This window comes from Ochotona princeps, chromosome 4 (genome assembly GCF_030435755.1).
Source record: "Ochotona princeps isolate mOchPri1 chromosome 4, mOchPri1.hap1, whole genome shotgun sequence".
NCBI classification, from domain to species: domain Eukaryota; kingdom Metazoa; phylum Chordata; class Mammalia; order Lagomorpha; family Ochotonidae; genus Ochotona; species Ochotona princeps.
Window position 1 is genome coordinate 9,019,021 of NC_080835.1, and position 14,865 is coordinate 9,033,885.

The 14,865-nt window shown below is 56.8% G+C and overlaps 1 protein-coding gene across 1 annotated transcript; it reads right to left on the reverse strand.

The window, feature by feature from the left end:
* Positions 1-687: 687 nt before the first annotated feature.
* On the reverse strand, positions 688-8,146 carry SAXO4 (stabilizer of axonemal microtubules 4). The gene is made up of 14 exons (XM_058662409.1): positions 8,024-8,146; positions 7,362-7,498; positions 6,772-6,889; positions 6,283-6,436; positions 5,050-5,178; positions 4,545-4,608; positions 4,225-4,337; positions 3,724-3,783; positions 3,534-3,620; positions 3,154-3,267; positions 2,794-2,888; positions 1,537-1,701; positions 960-1,060; positions 688-802 (listed from the first exon to the last, which is right to left on the reverse strand). Exons 2-13 carry the CDS (start codon positions 7,468-7,470, stop codon positions 967-969), a joined length of 1,302 nt encoding a protein of 433 aa, XP_058518392.1. The 5' UTR covers positions 7,471-7,498; positions 8,024-8,146; the 3' UTR covers positions 688-802; positions 960-966.
* Between the last annotated feature and the right edge of the window lie 6,719 nt (positions 8,147-14,865).

The following is a 14,865-nucleotide window of genomic DNA, read 5'->3' on the forward strand; positions in this document are numbered from 1 at the left end:
AAGCCGCCCACACCCCACATGGAGTCCCAGCCAGGCTGGGGACAGCCCTGGGGGCCTGCCACTGCTGACTGCATTGGGTACAGCAGAGCTGCTCCACAGACCTGCATGAGAGCAGTGGCCTGTTCAGAGGGCAAGTAAGGGGGCCCAGCTGCCCCTCCACCCCACAGGCCAGGGCAGTGCCCAGAGGAAGGAGGCCTTCCCCACCCCCTCCCCTGATATGGCTAAGTGGCTCCGTGCTCAGCTGTGATGGTTCTCGCAGAGGGACAGCCCATCCATGGCCGTCCTGGCTGGTGGGAGGGAGGCATCTGCCCCTGTGATCAGACCCTCCCTATGCCATGGCGAGGTCGGGTGCCCATCCATCACAGAGGAGCCCTCCCACACCACGCCCCACTGTGGCCCTTCTTTCTCCTTCAGATTAGCCAATGCGGGACCTAAAAATGCCCAGCAGCCTCTTCCCATTTTACAGATCAAGTGTCAGGTACAGCTCGCTCCTCCCCTACTTCCCTGCCCATCACTTTCTTGGGAGTCCTACTGCCAAGCACTTCCCCCACAAGAGCAGTCACAGGAGGCCCCATTTATGAGACAGGAAGTTGAATGAAGGATCAGTTCACAGAGTCCCCATGGGCAGTCCCTCCACCCCACGCCTAGGCCCACCCACCCACCCAGACAGGGACTGCCAGGCCTGGCTGCTTCGACGCACTTTATTTCATTAGGAAAGTAGCTGAGGGTCCTCAAGGGTGGTTGGGAATGGAGTTGGGACAGTAGCCAGCTTCTGTTCCTTCTTCTCGTGGGGTTGGCAAACCTAGCAGAGTGGGGGAGAGAGGGAGGAAGACTGGAGGCTTGAGCCTGCTGCTCCAAAACCATCTGCCCCCAGCTCTGAGGCTTGCTTGACCCAGGGCTTGGGAACAGGATGGCCCTGATGGTGGGGGAGCAGCGGCAGTGGGGTCCCCTCCCCTTACCGAGGCATCAGTTTCGGCTGGGTGCCAGGGAGCGGCTACTGTGTGTTGTGTAGCCACTGTAAGGCGGGTCTCGGTAAAAGGGATCAGTTGAAGTCAGGGTTCTACAGGGAGGAAGTGGTGGGGAGTATAGGTCTGGACCTTCTCTTCTGCCCACACCTCTTAGCAACCCAAGGGCCTGGCCAAGCCAGGGCTGCCAAGCCACAGGCTTCCTGTGCCCTGCCAGTTTCAGGCCATTGTCAGTGTGCATGTAGCTCTGGGGAGACTGAATCGGATGGGAGTCACCAATGGGGCGCCATTGCAATCCCTTCATCTCTGGAACGGCTCCTGCCCCCACTCCCACCACCGCCATTGTCACTCAGAGAAGGAGTAGCTGGAAGGGTACCAGGGTAGAGGGTGGGGCGAGGAACCCCTGTGTAGAGGGAGGAGCTGCCAGAGAGGAAGAGGAGGTGAGGCACTGGGGCAGGGGCAGCAATTGGAGGCAGTGGCTTCTCAAATGGACACACAGACAGAAGGACAAATGAACGGACAGGGCTGGGGAGAGGCCGGGGCTTGACTGGAGCCTGGGTGCAGGGGCTACCTGCCCACATGGGGATGCAGGTGCTGCAGGTTCTCCGTGGGATTGGTGGTAGGCTCCATGCGGGTGACCGGGTGGTTGATGGCATAGCCTCCGGGCAGCTGGGGCTGGATGCCACCTCGAGTCCAGCCTTCCCGGTCTATGCCCTTGGGGATGTTTTCGAAGTACCTGCAGTTAAGGAGAGATGGTGGCTGCCAGCTGGCCTCTGTTACTTCTGCTGCTTTCCCTCTGTCCCTCCATGCTTCTTGTCTGTCCACGCTGTGCCCTCTGCCTGGCACAGCCCGTGCCCCAGCCCCTGCACCCCTTTGCCAAGAGAGCACTATGAAGTGTAAAGGGCCACTTCAGTGATGCTGGTGCCCGGGCTGTGCCCTCAGCCTCATCCATTTCTTTTAACTTCCTGCCGGTACCCCCGCATATTCACAGAACTCTGGGCTGGGTCTGGGAGGGTGCAAAGATGAGCATGGTGTGTTTCCTCATGCTTGAGCTTATTTAAGAAGAGAGAGTTGAGAGATCAATGCAGAAAACAGGGATTCCAGGGCCAGCACTTTGGTGTAGTGGGTAAGACTTGCCTGCAACACCAGCAGGCAACCTAGGTGGGCACCAGTCCAAGTCCCAGCTGCACCACCTCCAGTGCAGTTCACTGCTAATGGGTCTGCAAAAAGCAGCAGAAGGTAGCCCTGATCCGTGTGGGAGACCCAGAAGAAACTCCTGGCTCCTGGCTTTGGTCTGGCTCTAGCCTTGGCTGTTGCAGGCATTCGGGGAATGAGCTAGCAAGTAGATGTCTCTTTCAATTCGTGTCTCTCTTTTCCTCTGTAATTCTGAGCCAAACAAATAAAGCAAATCTTAAAAAAAAAAAAAAATCAGTGATTCCCACCCCAGGGGTTCTGTAGCCACTGGCAAGGACCAGCAGGCATGACTTATAGGCTGCAAGAAGGGTTTGGTTCACACAGGCGGTCTGGCCAGGGAAGGAGCCAGGAGAAATGGCTGAGGCCACAGGCAGAGGGGCGGTGACATACCTGTCCATCAACACGCAGCATGACAGCTTGCCACCCTCCACAGGGCCTGCGCTCTTCCTGTTATGTGGCTTGGACACTACTTCTCCCCTTGGAGCCTCAGGGTCCCCATTACAAAGAAGAGGGGTTTAGCCCAGAGGCCGACCCAGTCCACTTCCGGAAGAAGGTATACTCACATAATGCTGACCTGGTCAGCTGTGAGTTTGTGACTTGTCTCAGTCTTGGTATCTGAGAAGGGGAGCCTTACCCTTGGTTGTAGGTGGTTAGGTACCGATTGTCTCTGTCGGGGTCACAAGGGCTCCGGACATAGCAGGGGTTGTTGAGGCTGAAGCCAGTGAGCTCCTGCACAAGTGGGCAATTGTCAAGCTGGAAAGTGCCAGGGCTGAGGCTGGGGCCAAAGCCAAGACTGGGGGCCAGGGTCAGGGCTGGGGCTGGGGCCAAGGCCAGGACTGGGGCCAGGGTCAGGGCTGGGGCTGGGGCCAAGGTCAGGACTGGGGCCAGGATCAGGGCTGGAACTTGGGCTGGGACTTGGGCCGGGGCTGGGATTGGGGCCAGGGATGGAGCTGGGGCCAGGACTGGGGCTGGGGCAAGCTGCGGCAGGCCCCACCTTGTTGCCCACAGTCTCCCGGCCAAGCATGGCCACGTTACTCTGCTGCAGCCGCTGGGGTGGCTGGAACTGCCAGTGGCTCAGACTGCTTGATTCAGGGCCCAGAGGGGGTACCTGTAGGGACCACAGGAAGGAGACTGGAGTGGCCAGGCTGAGGCAGCACAGGGCAAGGAGGAAGACAGGGGCATTTGCAACTCCTACCCCAGGGCCTGGGGACCCTGTCCTCTCCCTCCCCTTCCAGTCAAGTTCACTGTCCCAGCACAACCATTAGTCCCTCAGCTCCCAGCTGTCTCCCTCTGTCTCTCACTAGTCTAGCTCCTCCCAGTCTTCCATGTCTGACCTAAAGACCACCTCCTCCAAGAAGCCTCACTGGCACTCACCCTGGAGTGCAGAGGCCTTTCAGCCACGCGACTGTAGCCTGTTTCCCGGTCAGAGCCTCTGGCCAACACAGGGAGGCTCTCATTTCCCTGGAAAGAAAAAGGCAGTCGCTGGCCTCACAGTGTGGCTGGTCCTCCCATGGCTGTCCAGATGGAGGTGCTGCCCCCGCCCCACACTCCCTGCTCGGCTTACACGAGGGAGACTCATGGGCAGAAAGTCAGCCTTGGTGCTGGTCCGGCCTGGGAGGAGGACCTGGCAGGGGGCCCACGGGGCAGTGTCAGTGGGACAGTGGTAGCTTGCCTGCCCCACCCTAGGGGAAGACAGCTGCCCATGCCCAACTCAGCCCTCCACTCCCCACCCTGTACTCAGCAGGGTGGTGGGCTCTGCTTGGAGTGACTGAGGATAAGGAATGCTGGTGATGAAGCAGAGAATGTGGCCTGATATGCAGCCAGCAGGCCAGGGTTCTTGTCCCAGTTGCCCATGATCTCCTTGCCAAGTGTCCCCAAGTTGGTCTGCTGTACCCAAGACCAAGGGACCTGTGGACCTCAATCTTCTCATTTATAAATGGGAGACCTGCCCCCAAACTCTTGCATCGCGTATGTAAACCAAGCTTGTACATTTTTTAAACTAGAAATTCCTTAACCAGAGGCCTTCTATCACCCTGGGGTGCTAGCTGGAGTCCAGGGGCCTTACAGGGTCCCCAGGGAGGGCCTGGGAGGGTGGCTGGAAGACGATGGGGTTCTTGTTGGACTCCATGGTGAAGCCAGTCTCCTCCTTGGCACCGATCGACTTCTTCTGCAAGAAATCTGCAAAGATGAAGGTGGCATGCTGGGCCACCAGGGCTCCAGCCACATGCTTCACAGTGGGTCAGGAAGGAGTTGACTCTGAGGGTCTCGGGACCTGAGCTGGGAGCCGGGAGGCCCGTGCACATTCAGAGATGACCCCAGAGTCCCGGCCAGCACCAGGTGCTGAGGAGGTATCTTAGTGGGCAGGCAGGCAGCTAGGGGGCCTACCTGGCAGGTTTGAAGGCTCCTTGAGATAACTGGAGTTGTATTCAGAGGTCATGAAGCGCGGGCCCTGGGGCACAGAGGGGAGATAAATGGGGGCCCTGAGGACAGATGGCAGTGCGGCAGTTCCTGGGGTATCTGTGTTTGGTGCCACTCAGCAGGGAGAGCCATGAGCACCCTGAGCACACTCGGATACCAGAAACCGCACCACCACAAGAGCATAGCTCCATGATTGTAAGGACCTCCCCTCATTCTCATGCCACACTGAACTCCTACTGTGGAGCCCACGCCATGGGCGTTAGGCATCAGGATGGGGTGAGGGTGAGCAGGGATCTTGGGTGTCCTATCCTGACCTACAGGGCCATCAAGGCCATTCTGAGGCTATTTTTCAAGTCCTGTGCTTTGTTAGGGCTCGGCCCCGCCCTGTGAGCATCCTGGCTGAGTCTGGCAATGGGGGCAGTGGTCAGTGCAGCCCTGCCCTGGCCCTTGGGTCCAGTGGGGTGCCACTCACATAGTATGAGTTCTCCCGTGCCAGTGAGCTCTTGTCCTGCTGCTGGACCAGTAGTGGCTTCTCCTTGGGCTCCAGCCCCACGATGGCCTGGGCGCCATGCTCCTGTGTGTCGAAATGTACCTTCCTGACCTGGAGGAAGGGATGGAGAGGGCCGGTGGTCACATCCTCCCCGCAACCCTGACCCTTCCTCTGCTATGGCTCCTACAGCCTGGCAGTGACCCACAGGGACCTGAGTTTCTGACAATACTGGCCCTTCCCCAGTCCTCACTATCCTCCTCATAGCAGATGCTCCTGTTGTGGGGCCTTGGCACCTGATATGGGCACCTCCTGGAACACACGTCTCTCTGGGCCACAGCCCAAGGGTCCCTCATGTCCCTCAAGTCTGTCCAGTGGCTCTTTGCTGACCCCTTGGCCTACTCTAGTCACTCTTTGCTTCTGCCCTGTAGCCATTCTTACCACACTTAGACACAAAGGAGGCATTCAGAAGAGACTGCCATTGTGGCACAGGGGGTTGAGTTGCTGTTCTGACACCAACATCCCTTCTCAGTGCTACCCAGAGTCCCAATCACTTGGCATCCAATTCGACTCCCTGCTAATGTGCCCGAGAAAGCAGCAGAAGATGGCCCAAGTGTTTGGATCCAGACCACCCATGTAGGAGACCCAGATGGGATTCCTGGTTTTTGGCTTCCAGCTGGTCCAGTCTTGGTCATTCAGCAACCATTTGGGCAGTGAACCAGCAAATGAAAGAGCATTCTATCTCCCCTTCCCTCTGTCACTCTGACTTTTAGATCAGTCATTTCTGGTAAGAATATCTTGGTTGGGTGGATGAGCAAGCAAGCATCTGTTTTGGACGAGGTGGTAACGACAGAGAGGAAGACGATGGAGGTGATGGTGACGGCTGTGGCAGGACAATGCCAGTGGTGGTGAGGCTGGCGATGATGGCTTGAGGGGAGGATCAAAGGATGGGGAAGGGATGCAGAAGGTGCAGGTGGAGGGGATGGTTGCGGTAGGGATGAAGCTGGAGGGGTGAAGTGGGAGTGGAGATGAGGGTGGTGGGATGGCTAGGAACAGGAAGCAGAAGCAGGTGACAGCGGGTGCATGGATGGCTCCTCCACACCCTGCTATTTCAGTCTTGGCCATGTGCTGGCGGGACCCACACCTCATCCCTTCCTGTCCTGCTCCACCCCATCCTAGGCCTGCCCTCCCTCTCGGCCTTGACCCAGCAGCACTCACCTCCTTGGAGAGGGGACCCATACTGGGCCTCTCCTGCCCATACCCAGAGGTTGTCTGGTGTACACTCCAGGGCAGTGGGGCCCGGCCATCGGGGACCTCCAGGGGCCGGTAACTCTGACCAGTCGTTGTCTGCAAATTGTCTCGGGCTTGTTCCCTAGGGGCAGAGAGCAGCAGAGGAGCTGGGACTACCAGGATCATCTGCCCTGGACCTTGGTGGAGTGGTGGGCAGGGAGGGGGCAGGAGGGCTGCACTGTGTAAGCCCTGAAGCTTCCCACCTCTTTTGGCCCTTCCACGATGCTATAGGCATCCACCAGCCTTTTGATGCCAAGCTGGGCATCGAGCCCTGAGTTTTCCAGGAACCCAGGCCTAGGCCAAGCAAGGCTCGGGGCCTGTGCCAGGAGTCTGGATTTGGTCTGAGTAAATCTGGCATTTCTTAGAGCTGAGGTCCCCAGAGGGCAGGGGGTAAGAAGGATATTGCATGGACCATACCCCATGGCCAGGCTGCCTGAGGCATCCTGACTGGCTTGGTAGGAGACCATGGGCCGGTAATTTGACATGTAGCCTGTGCCAGTGTGACAGCCTGTGCGGGGCTTGAAGTCCTGTCGACCTGCCAGAGGGGAAGCACATGTCAGCAGGGTTGGGGGCACAGTGGGCTGGGGTCCCCAGGCAGGTCAAGCATCCTCCCAGGGACCAAGGGGTGCTGTGACCGGAATGGCTCTGAGTGTGCATGCTTGGCCCTCCAGGACTGTAGCACAGGAAAAGAGAGCAGGGGGGGTGGAGACAAGATCAGTAAGTTAAAATTGCAGGGCCAGAGCTGGAGAAGGTCGCAGCCTGCCCATGTCTCAGAGCCGGGGGGTAAGGGGCCTTTTCTTTCCCACTCAGTGTCCTGCAGGTGGCTCCTCACACAGGTGCCCTTGCCCCGTGTCCTGCGGGTGGCTCCTCACACAGGTGCCCCTGCCCCGTGTCCTGCGGGTGGCTCCTCACACAGGTGCCCCTGCCCCGTGTCCTGCGGGTGGCTCCTCACACAGGTGCCCCTGCCCAGTGTCCCGGGGGTGGCTCCTCACACAGGGGGACCTTACCATAGGCTGTGCAGTAGCTGGTGGCATAGAATTTCAAGGGGTCTGTGCAGCCGCCCGAACTCATCTTCACGTAAGGGGAGACCACCCCAAGGGGGAGCTTGCCCAGCATGATGCCCTGGGGCAGGGCCCCCCGGGCCCTGAAGAAGACATAAGTGCTTGGTCAGTGCCCAGTACAGGCTTGAGGGTACCCCAACGGGGCCGGCTGATCTTCCACGCAGCCAGCCCTTCTTCTAGCCTGTTCCCTGATACTCACACCGCCATGCCACTACAGAGGAAAGACTCCATCATCCACTCCTCTCCTCTCCAGGCCACCTGTGACCCTCCTCACCTGACCAACACCTTTCCGTTAACCCTCTATGCCCCCATTGTTCAGTGGGGATTTTCTCACAATGGGCAGTGGAGTCCCAAGTTCAGACTAAGGATGTCTGAACTCCTTCGACCCTGATCTGAGCCAGGAAACTCCCTGCTCTGGGTGGGCAAGTTGGGGGATGAGTGACCCGACCACTTTCTCCTGGGCAGCCGTTCGTCAGCCCAACTCGATGCTCACTCTCAGCCCCAAGCCCCTTGGCCCAGCCGTGCCTGGCCTGACCTGCCTCCTCTGTCTCCCGGGGCCCCCTTGGCAGCTGGCCCCACCCTCACCTGCCCGCTGGCCCCACCCTCACCTGCCCGCTGGCCAGAGGGAGGCTCTAAAAGTTAAGAAGAAGCTCCAGGAGGCAGGAAGGACTCCACAGAAGCTGGAGCCCTCCTTGGAGGTGGCTCAGCTGAAGAGAAACAGTGTGTTGCCTAGCAACCAGCACCTAGCAACAGCGTTCCCACACCTACCTCTGAAACCCTTATTGGGCCATGACCCAGGGAGGAACTGACCCAGCCCGCAGGGGAAGAAGCCAGGAGCTGCCTGGGCAAGGCCCTGCCTCCCTGGCCCAGCTCTCTTCCCTGGCCTCCTCCACAGGACCAGGCAAGAACTGAGTTAGTGACATGAAATAAAAGCTAATCCCAAACAATCACGGGGATTTATGGAGTGCCTCCTTCTTACTGGATGCACCACATGTTTAAACTCCATCCTCCAAGCACCAATTCCAGGCACTATCATCATCCTGTTTTCATAGGGAGGATGTGGGGCTTCGATGGGCAGCTTAGCCGGTCAGGGACAAGCACCCAGTGGAGACTTGACGTGGGTGGACACAGACGCGGCACTTGGGCCACATGGGGAATCCCTGTGTGCTCCACACGGGTGGAGCCAGGTGGGGGCTGAGCCCTGTTACGTATGCTGTCTCATACACTACCCCTACCCACCCTGTGACCTAGCAACTGCTCCAGGAAGGTCATGAGCCAGAGTGACAGTTAGGAGCACGCTAAAAGGCGCTTGCTAAATCCTCTCAATGCTACCAGCTCCCCATCCTTCCCACAGAAGCAGCCACACCTGCCTCCCCGGGTGCTGGCAGATTTGCTGAGAGCTGGGGTTCAGCACCTGCCAGACAGGAAGTCCTCATTTCCCCAAGCTGCCGGTCTTTGGGCTTATGTGCAGACAGCAGATGCCAGGGCTCTTGGTTGGGGGAGCATGAGTGAGGCTGTTCTGGGGTCCACGCACCTTCCAGGACAGCCTGCCTGCGGGCCCGCTGGGCCTGTGAGGTGGGAGCAAGGAACTCTGCTTGTGCCACTGTGCCACATCTGCCAACTCCAGTGATGGGAACACTCCCGTCACTGCCACTCTCAGGCCACCAGGGTCACTGAGGGAGAAGTTGGGCTGGTGCCTACCACCACCGGAAGGTGTTTTCATGGCATGGTCAGTAGAAAACAGAGAGCCTCATAGGCAGGTGCTGAGTCTTAAGTGTGTCTTCCCTCTGTTTTTAACATAACACGCAGCATGGGAAAGGCATGAGATTGTGTCGTTCACGGTGGGCGAGTTTAACTGCCAGCTCTGCGTTTCCCGGAGGCTTCACCTTCGACAAGAGCAAGCTGGCTCCAGCACACCCCTGCAGTGTGGGGAGAGTGAGGTGGGGAGGAAGAGGAGGCAGCTGAGACCTAGGGTGCAGGCCCCGCCCAGGAGAGCCTCCCTGCAGCCCCCAGGCTTGCCAGGGAGGGGCTTGTGAGCACCCCTGGCCCTCCACAGAAGGGACCAAAGTATTGGAAGGGCCACGCAGAGAGCAGAGGTACTTTGGGCACCTGAGTCTGTTTAGGGAGGAAGCGGAGCTGCGTAGATCCAGCAAGAGCCCAGGAAAGCCAGGAAAGAGGAGAGCACAGCACGTGTTCTGCCAGCCCAGGGAGAGGGGAGAGCCACCGCCCTCCTTTTGGGTTCCAGGCAGGAATCTGGCTCCCGGCTCAGCCACTAGCGGCTGTGAGACCCTGTGTGAGATGAATCTTAGGGAGCTCAGGTCAGGAGGCATCTCAACCATGGCCTGATGCACAGAAAGCAACCTCAGATCCAGAGCTCAGGTGCAAGGCGCTTCTGCCAGAACCCCGAGATTCCCCGCTGGGGATAAGGACGCCTGCCCCTGCAGATGCCAGGGGGCTTGCAACAGGGCGGGCACGGCGTCTGGGGGTGAAGCAGGCCTGCGTGGGAGGAGCCGAGGGTGATGAGCACCGGCAAAGAGGTGCCTGAGGAACCCTCTGGGGACCCACAGGAGAGCTCAACCTGAAAGCAGCAGCCCCGGGGGAGGCTGTGGCCAGGTTTCCTTTCAGCGGGTTGGGTGCGGAAGAGGTAATGGAACGCTTTGAAATCGTCCCTTAGGGAAATTCTCGGGCTGTGGGAGCCAAGGACTTGGGCAGGAATCCTCAGGGGCCACGGAACTGCGTGGGCTCCGGCGAAGACCTGTAGCCCCGCATCCTGCAAGTGGCCCGAGAAGGTTTTGCTATGTGGCGACACCTAGCGTCAGCAAGGTGGAAGTTCAGGAGATGCCGCAGGGGCAGCCCTAATAGGGCCTCAGGGGCGCTCCAGCCACCCCACTCTTCATAAAGGAAGGGATAGACCAAGGCAAGGGCTGAGCACAGACAGGAACACAAAGTTACAGACTGCTCACCTGCATGCAGATCCTCGAGGTGACCCATTTGCTTCCTGATCCCTGACCACCCACCAGTTCTCTCAGATCTGTGCTATGAAGAAGTAAACCTTCAGGATTTGACCAAAGCTGGGCCCACCCCACCCTCTTCCTTCCCTAACAGTGCCCGTTCATTAAGTACCTTTCTCTGTGCCAGGCACTAAGGTTTGGACATCATCTCAGGGCCTTCACTCCAGCCCTACTAAGCAGGAACTGTTGCTTTGACGGCCTGTTTTCCCTGTGAGGATGGATGGAGCCGCCCTCTAACCCAGCTTCGAGTCTGGAATCTGCACGCTGCTTGCTGAATGTGCCGGCAAGTTGGCCGTAAGGAGCTGGGATGGCAGCAGCAGGCTCCAGCACCTTGTGGTCAAACTCGATTGGTTTCCAAGAAGATGGAGTGCCCTGGCCGAACATGCAGCCTCTCCTTTTCCAGGCTCTCCCAGTCCCGGGTAGTAAAGTTCATTCTTATTTGCCCCGCTTTAGAAGATCGGGGTGGCCTGGTCACTGCACCTGCAGAGGATTTTGTTATTGTTATTGTTGTTATTATTGTTTGCTTGTTTTTTATGTACTTGAAAATCAGAGAGAGAGAGAGAGGTGTCTTCAATCTACTGGTTTACTCCCCAAATGCTCACAACAGCCAGGGCTTCACCAGGCCAAACCAAGTCTCCCATTTCAGGGCACCAGCAGCTGACTATTGGAACTGTCACCTGCTATCTCACAGGCTGGGTGTTAGCAGGAAGTTAGACACAGAAGCAAAGCCAGAGCTCAAACCCATACACTCGGATACGGTGTGATATGCAAGGGTCCCTAGCGACGTCCTGGCCACTGTGCCAGTTTTTAAAACTCTTTATAAAATAGTCATCCCTCCTCTCCTTGCCACGGCCTCTCCTATATTCAGCTCCTTGGTTTATACTGAGAATTTTCAGGCAAATAAAGTCACAGAAGAAAGATTTGAAATAATCGCGATCAGCCAAGATGACTGAAAAGCAGGAAGCACGTTCCCGGCAGGCGGCTGCGGGAGGAACCAGCGACCTGCTCTAACTGCTGTGTTTGTAACGTCCATGCTGGAAGCTGGCACGGTCACAAGGACTCCTGGTTCGGTTGGGGCAGGGCGCTGGGACAAGCAAATGCTGCCGGATGGTGGGTAGGATGGCCAGGAGCAATGCTACCCTCAGGAACAGACTGGGTGCTGCTGCACTGGTGTAGCTCAAGTCCCACTTCTGAGACTCTTCTAGAACTTGCTCTGGCCTCAGATAATTCTATGTGACCTTACTTTGTTAGCCATGCCTCTCTGGTCCTGCTGCCTGTGAAAGGAGAGGGTTGAGGGACTGGCACTCGGTGCAGTGTGGTGCTTGTGACGCCAGCATTTCATATCACTGCGTCAGTTTGAATCTCAGCTCTTCCGCTTCCCATCCAGCTCCCTGCTTGTGGCCTGGGAAAGCAGTCGGGGACAGCCCGAGTCCTTGGGACCCTGCACCCACACGGGACACCCAGAAGAAGCTCTGGGCTCCTGGCTTTGGATCGGTTCAGCTCTGGCTGTGGCAGCCACTTGGGGAATGAACCAGTAGATGGAAGATCTTTTTTCTTTGTCTTCCCTTTTCTCTGTAAATCTGGCTTTGGATGAAAACGAAAAAGGAGAAAGAAGAGGCCCAGGGGGAGAGATTGGGTGGCCAGTGTTGAGGCGCAGCAAATGAAACCACTGCTTGTCATTGCCAGTTTGCTATGAGGGTGTGGGTCTGAAATCTTGTGCTCCACTTCTGATCTAGCTCCCAGCTAGTGCTCCTGGGGAAACGGCAGAGAGTGGCCCAATACTTGAGCCACTTCTGCACACGTGGGAGAGCCAGACGGAGTTTCCAGGTGCCTGGTTTCAGTCTGATCCAGCCACAATCATTGCACACTTTTGGGGAGTACATCAATAGATGGACAGTCTGTCTCTCTTCCTTCCTGCCTTCCCCTTCTTTAATTTACCTTTCAAATAAACAAATCGTTAACACACAGAGAGAGAGAGAGAAAGAGAAAGAGAGAGAGAGAGAATTGGACCAGAACAGCAAGTTTATTTTTCTGTCTGCTTCCATTTGGGGATGTGTTGATTGTTTGACCTTGTGGTCTTGCAACCCTTTCTTCAGATAATGCTGCACTGGTCTTTGGCAGCATGTCTCTGCCCCCTGCACCTGTGAGCCGCTGACACACTCACAAGGCCCTTCCCTTGGCCTTGTTACAGTAGAATGGGATGGATAGCCAGCCTTGCCCAGCCCACCCTCAGCCTTGCACCTGCCAGTTTCTCTTGGACCAGACTCCACGATGTGACCCTGGGGGACACAACATCCTGGACAGAGAATTCAGCAAACCTCTCGTTCTGTTCCTGGGGGACAATTCCAATCCAGATTCTTCTGAGGCCCCTTGACACGCATCAGCCACAACAGCTGTCCTCGCTGTGTGTTTTTCCAAGCATCGGTTCACTCCCCCAAATGCCCACAACAGCCGGGACGGCACTGTGGCAAAGTCAGGAGCCCAGGACTCCATCCGGGTCTCCCATGTGGGAGGCAGGGGCCTGAGCACTTGAGTCATCAGGGTTGCCTCCCAGGACACCAAACGGGAGTATCTACACTCTCATGCCTGCTTTGCGTCTACGCTGTCTGCCCATTCCTTTCTGTTATTGTCTCTTCTGGGTGAACTTGTTGATCTTGGACAAGGTTTAAAAATTCAGGACTCCTGAGGAAGACAGAAAATGAGAGTGCAGTCACGGCCCTCAAGAGGCACAAAGCGATTCTCGGCCGCGTCAGCAGGACGCCCGGGGCGGACGGTGTGCGAGCCATTCGACGGTTTCTTTTTCTTTCTTTTTTTTTTTTTCTTAAGAGTTATTTTATTTTCATTAGAATGTCAGATATACAGAGAGACTTTGGGCCATCCTTGACTGCCGTCCCAGGCCACAACCAGGGAGCTGGATGGGAAGTGGAGCTGCTGGGATTAGAACCAGCACCCATATGGGATCCTGATACATGCAAGGTGAGGACTTTAGCCGCTAGGCTGCCGCGCCGGGCCCTCAACAATTTCTTTATTCCTTTTTTATTTCTTGATTTGTGAGGTGGAGAGAAACATACCTCTCATCCAGTGACTCACTTTCCCAGTGTCTGCAATGGCCAGAGCTACACCAGTCCAGAACCCAGGAGCCCAGAACTAAACCCAGCTCTTCTGTGTGGTAACAGGGCCGCAGGTACTTGAGTCCACACCTGCTGACTCCCAGATATGCAGCAGTAGGAAGCTGGAATTGGGAGCAGAGCAGAGACCTGAACAAAGGTCCGATGTGGGATGCAGATGTACCAAGTGGTATCTTGGGTGTAGAGCCAAATGCCTGTCACTCAGCATCTTCAACTCCTGCATGTGTGTGTGCACGTGTGTGAATGCATGTGGACAGAGTAAGAGAGGGAAAGACAAAAAAGGTTTATTACATGGCATTGGTTCACGTGATTGTGGAGGCTGGCTAGCAGCAAGCTCTCTGGCGTGAGTTCACAGGTAACCTGGGAGCCAGGAGAGCCATTGGTCTGGTTCTAGCCTAAGTCCAAAGGTAGCAGGACCCGGAGCGCCAGTTGTGTCGCTTCTGACCGAAGGCCAGCTGGCTTCTATCCAGGAAGCCAAGAAGTCAGCCCTCCCTGGAGCCCGAGACCCCAGCACCTTGATCTTGGCCTTCCCAGCATCCAGAGCTTCAAGAACCTGCACGTATGCTGCTGGAATTCAATGATTACAGCCTTGGGTTGTGGCAGCTGTGTGGGTTTGAATGTGACTCCCAAAGACTTGTGGGCTGCAGCCCTGACCCCAAGATTCGTGTTGTTGCTATGTGGAGGGGAGATGAGGTCATGAGGGTGGGACTTGTGGCTTTCCACAGAAAGGAGGAGATCCCCAACATACACCCCCTCTCCGTCTCAGACATGATCCCTTGGCCTCTGTTGAGGGCAAAGCCCACCAGAAGCCTGCACAGCCGCTCTAGGAGTTTACAGCATGCAGACCTGCAAGCCAGAAAATGTCCATCCTGGGCCTGGTGTCATAGCCTAGTGTCTAAATCCTTGTTTTGTATGCAGCAGGATCCAGTAAGGGTGCTGATTCATGTCCCAGCTGCTTGACTTCCCATCCAACTTCCTGCTTGTGGCATGAGAAAGCAGTCGAGGATGACCCAAAGCCTTGGGAACCTGCACCCACGTGGGAGACCTGGAGGAGGATCCTGGCTCCTGACTTCAGATCAGTTCAACTCCGGCAGTTGTGGCCACTTAAGGAGTGAACCAGTGCACAGAAGACCGATCTCTCTCTGTGTGTCTCTTCTTTTCTCTGTATATCTGCCTTTCCAATAAAAATAAATAAAATCTATACCAAAAAGAAAGTGTCCATCATGTATGACTTGTCCAGCTGAGGCTTTCTGTTACAGAAGCGGGAAACGGACTGAGACACACCCCAAGCAGACCAAGACGCCTGCAGGT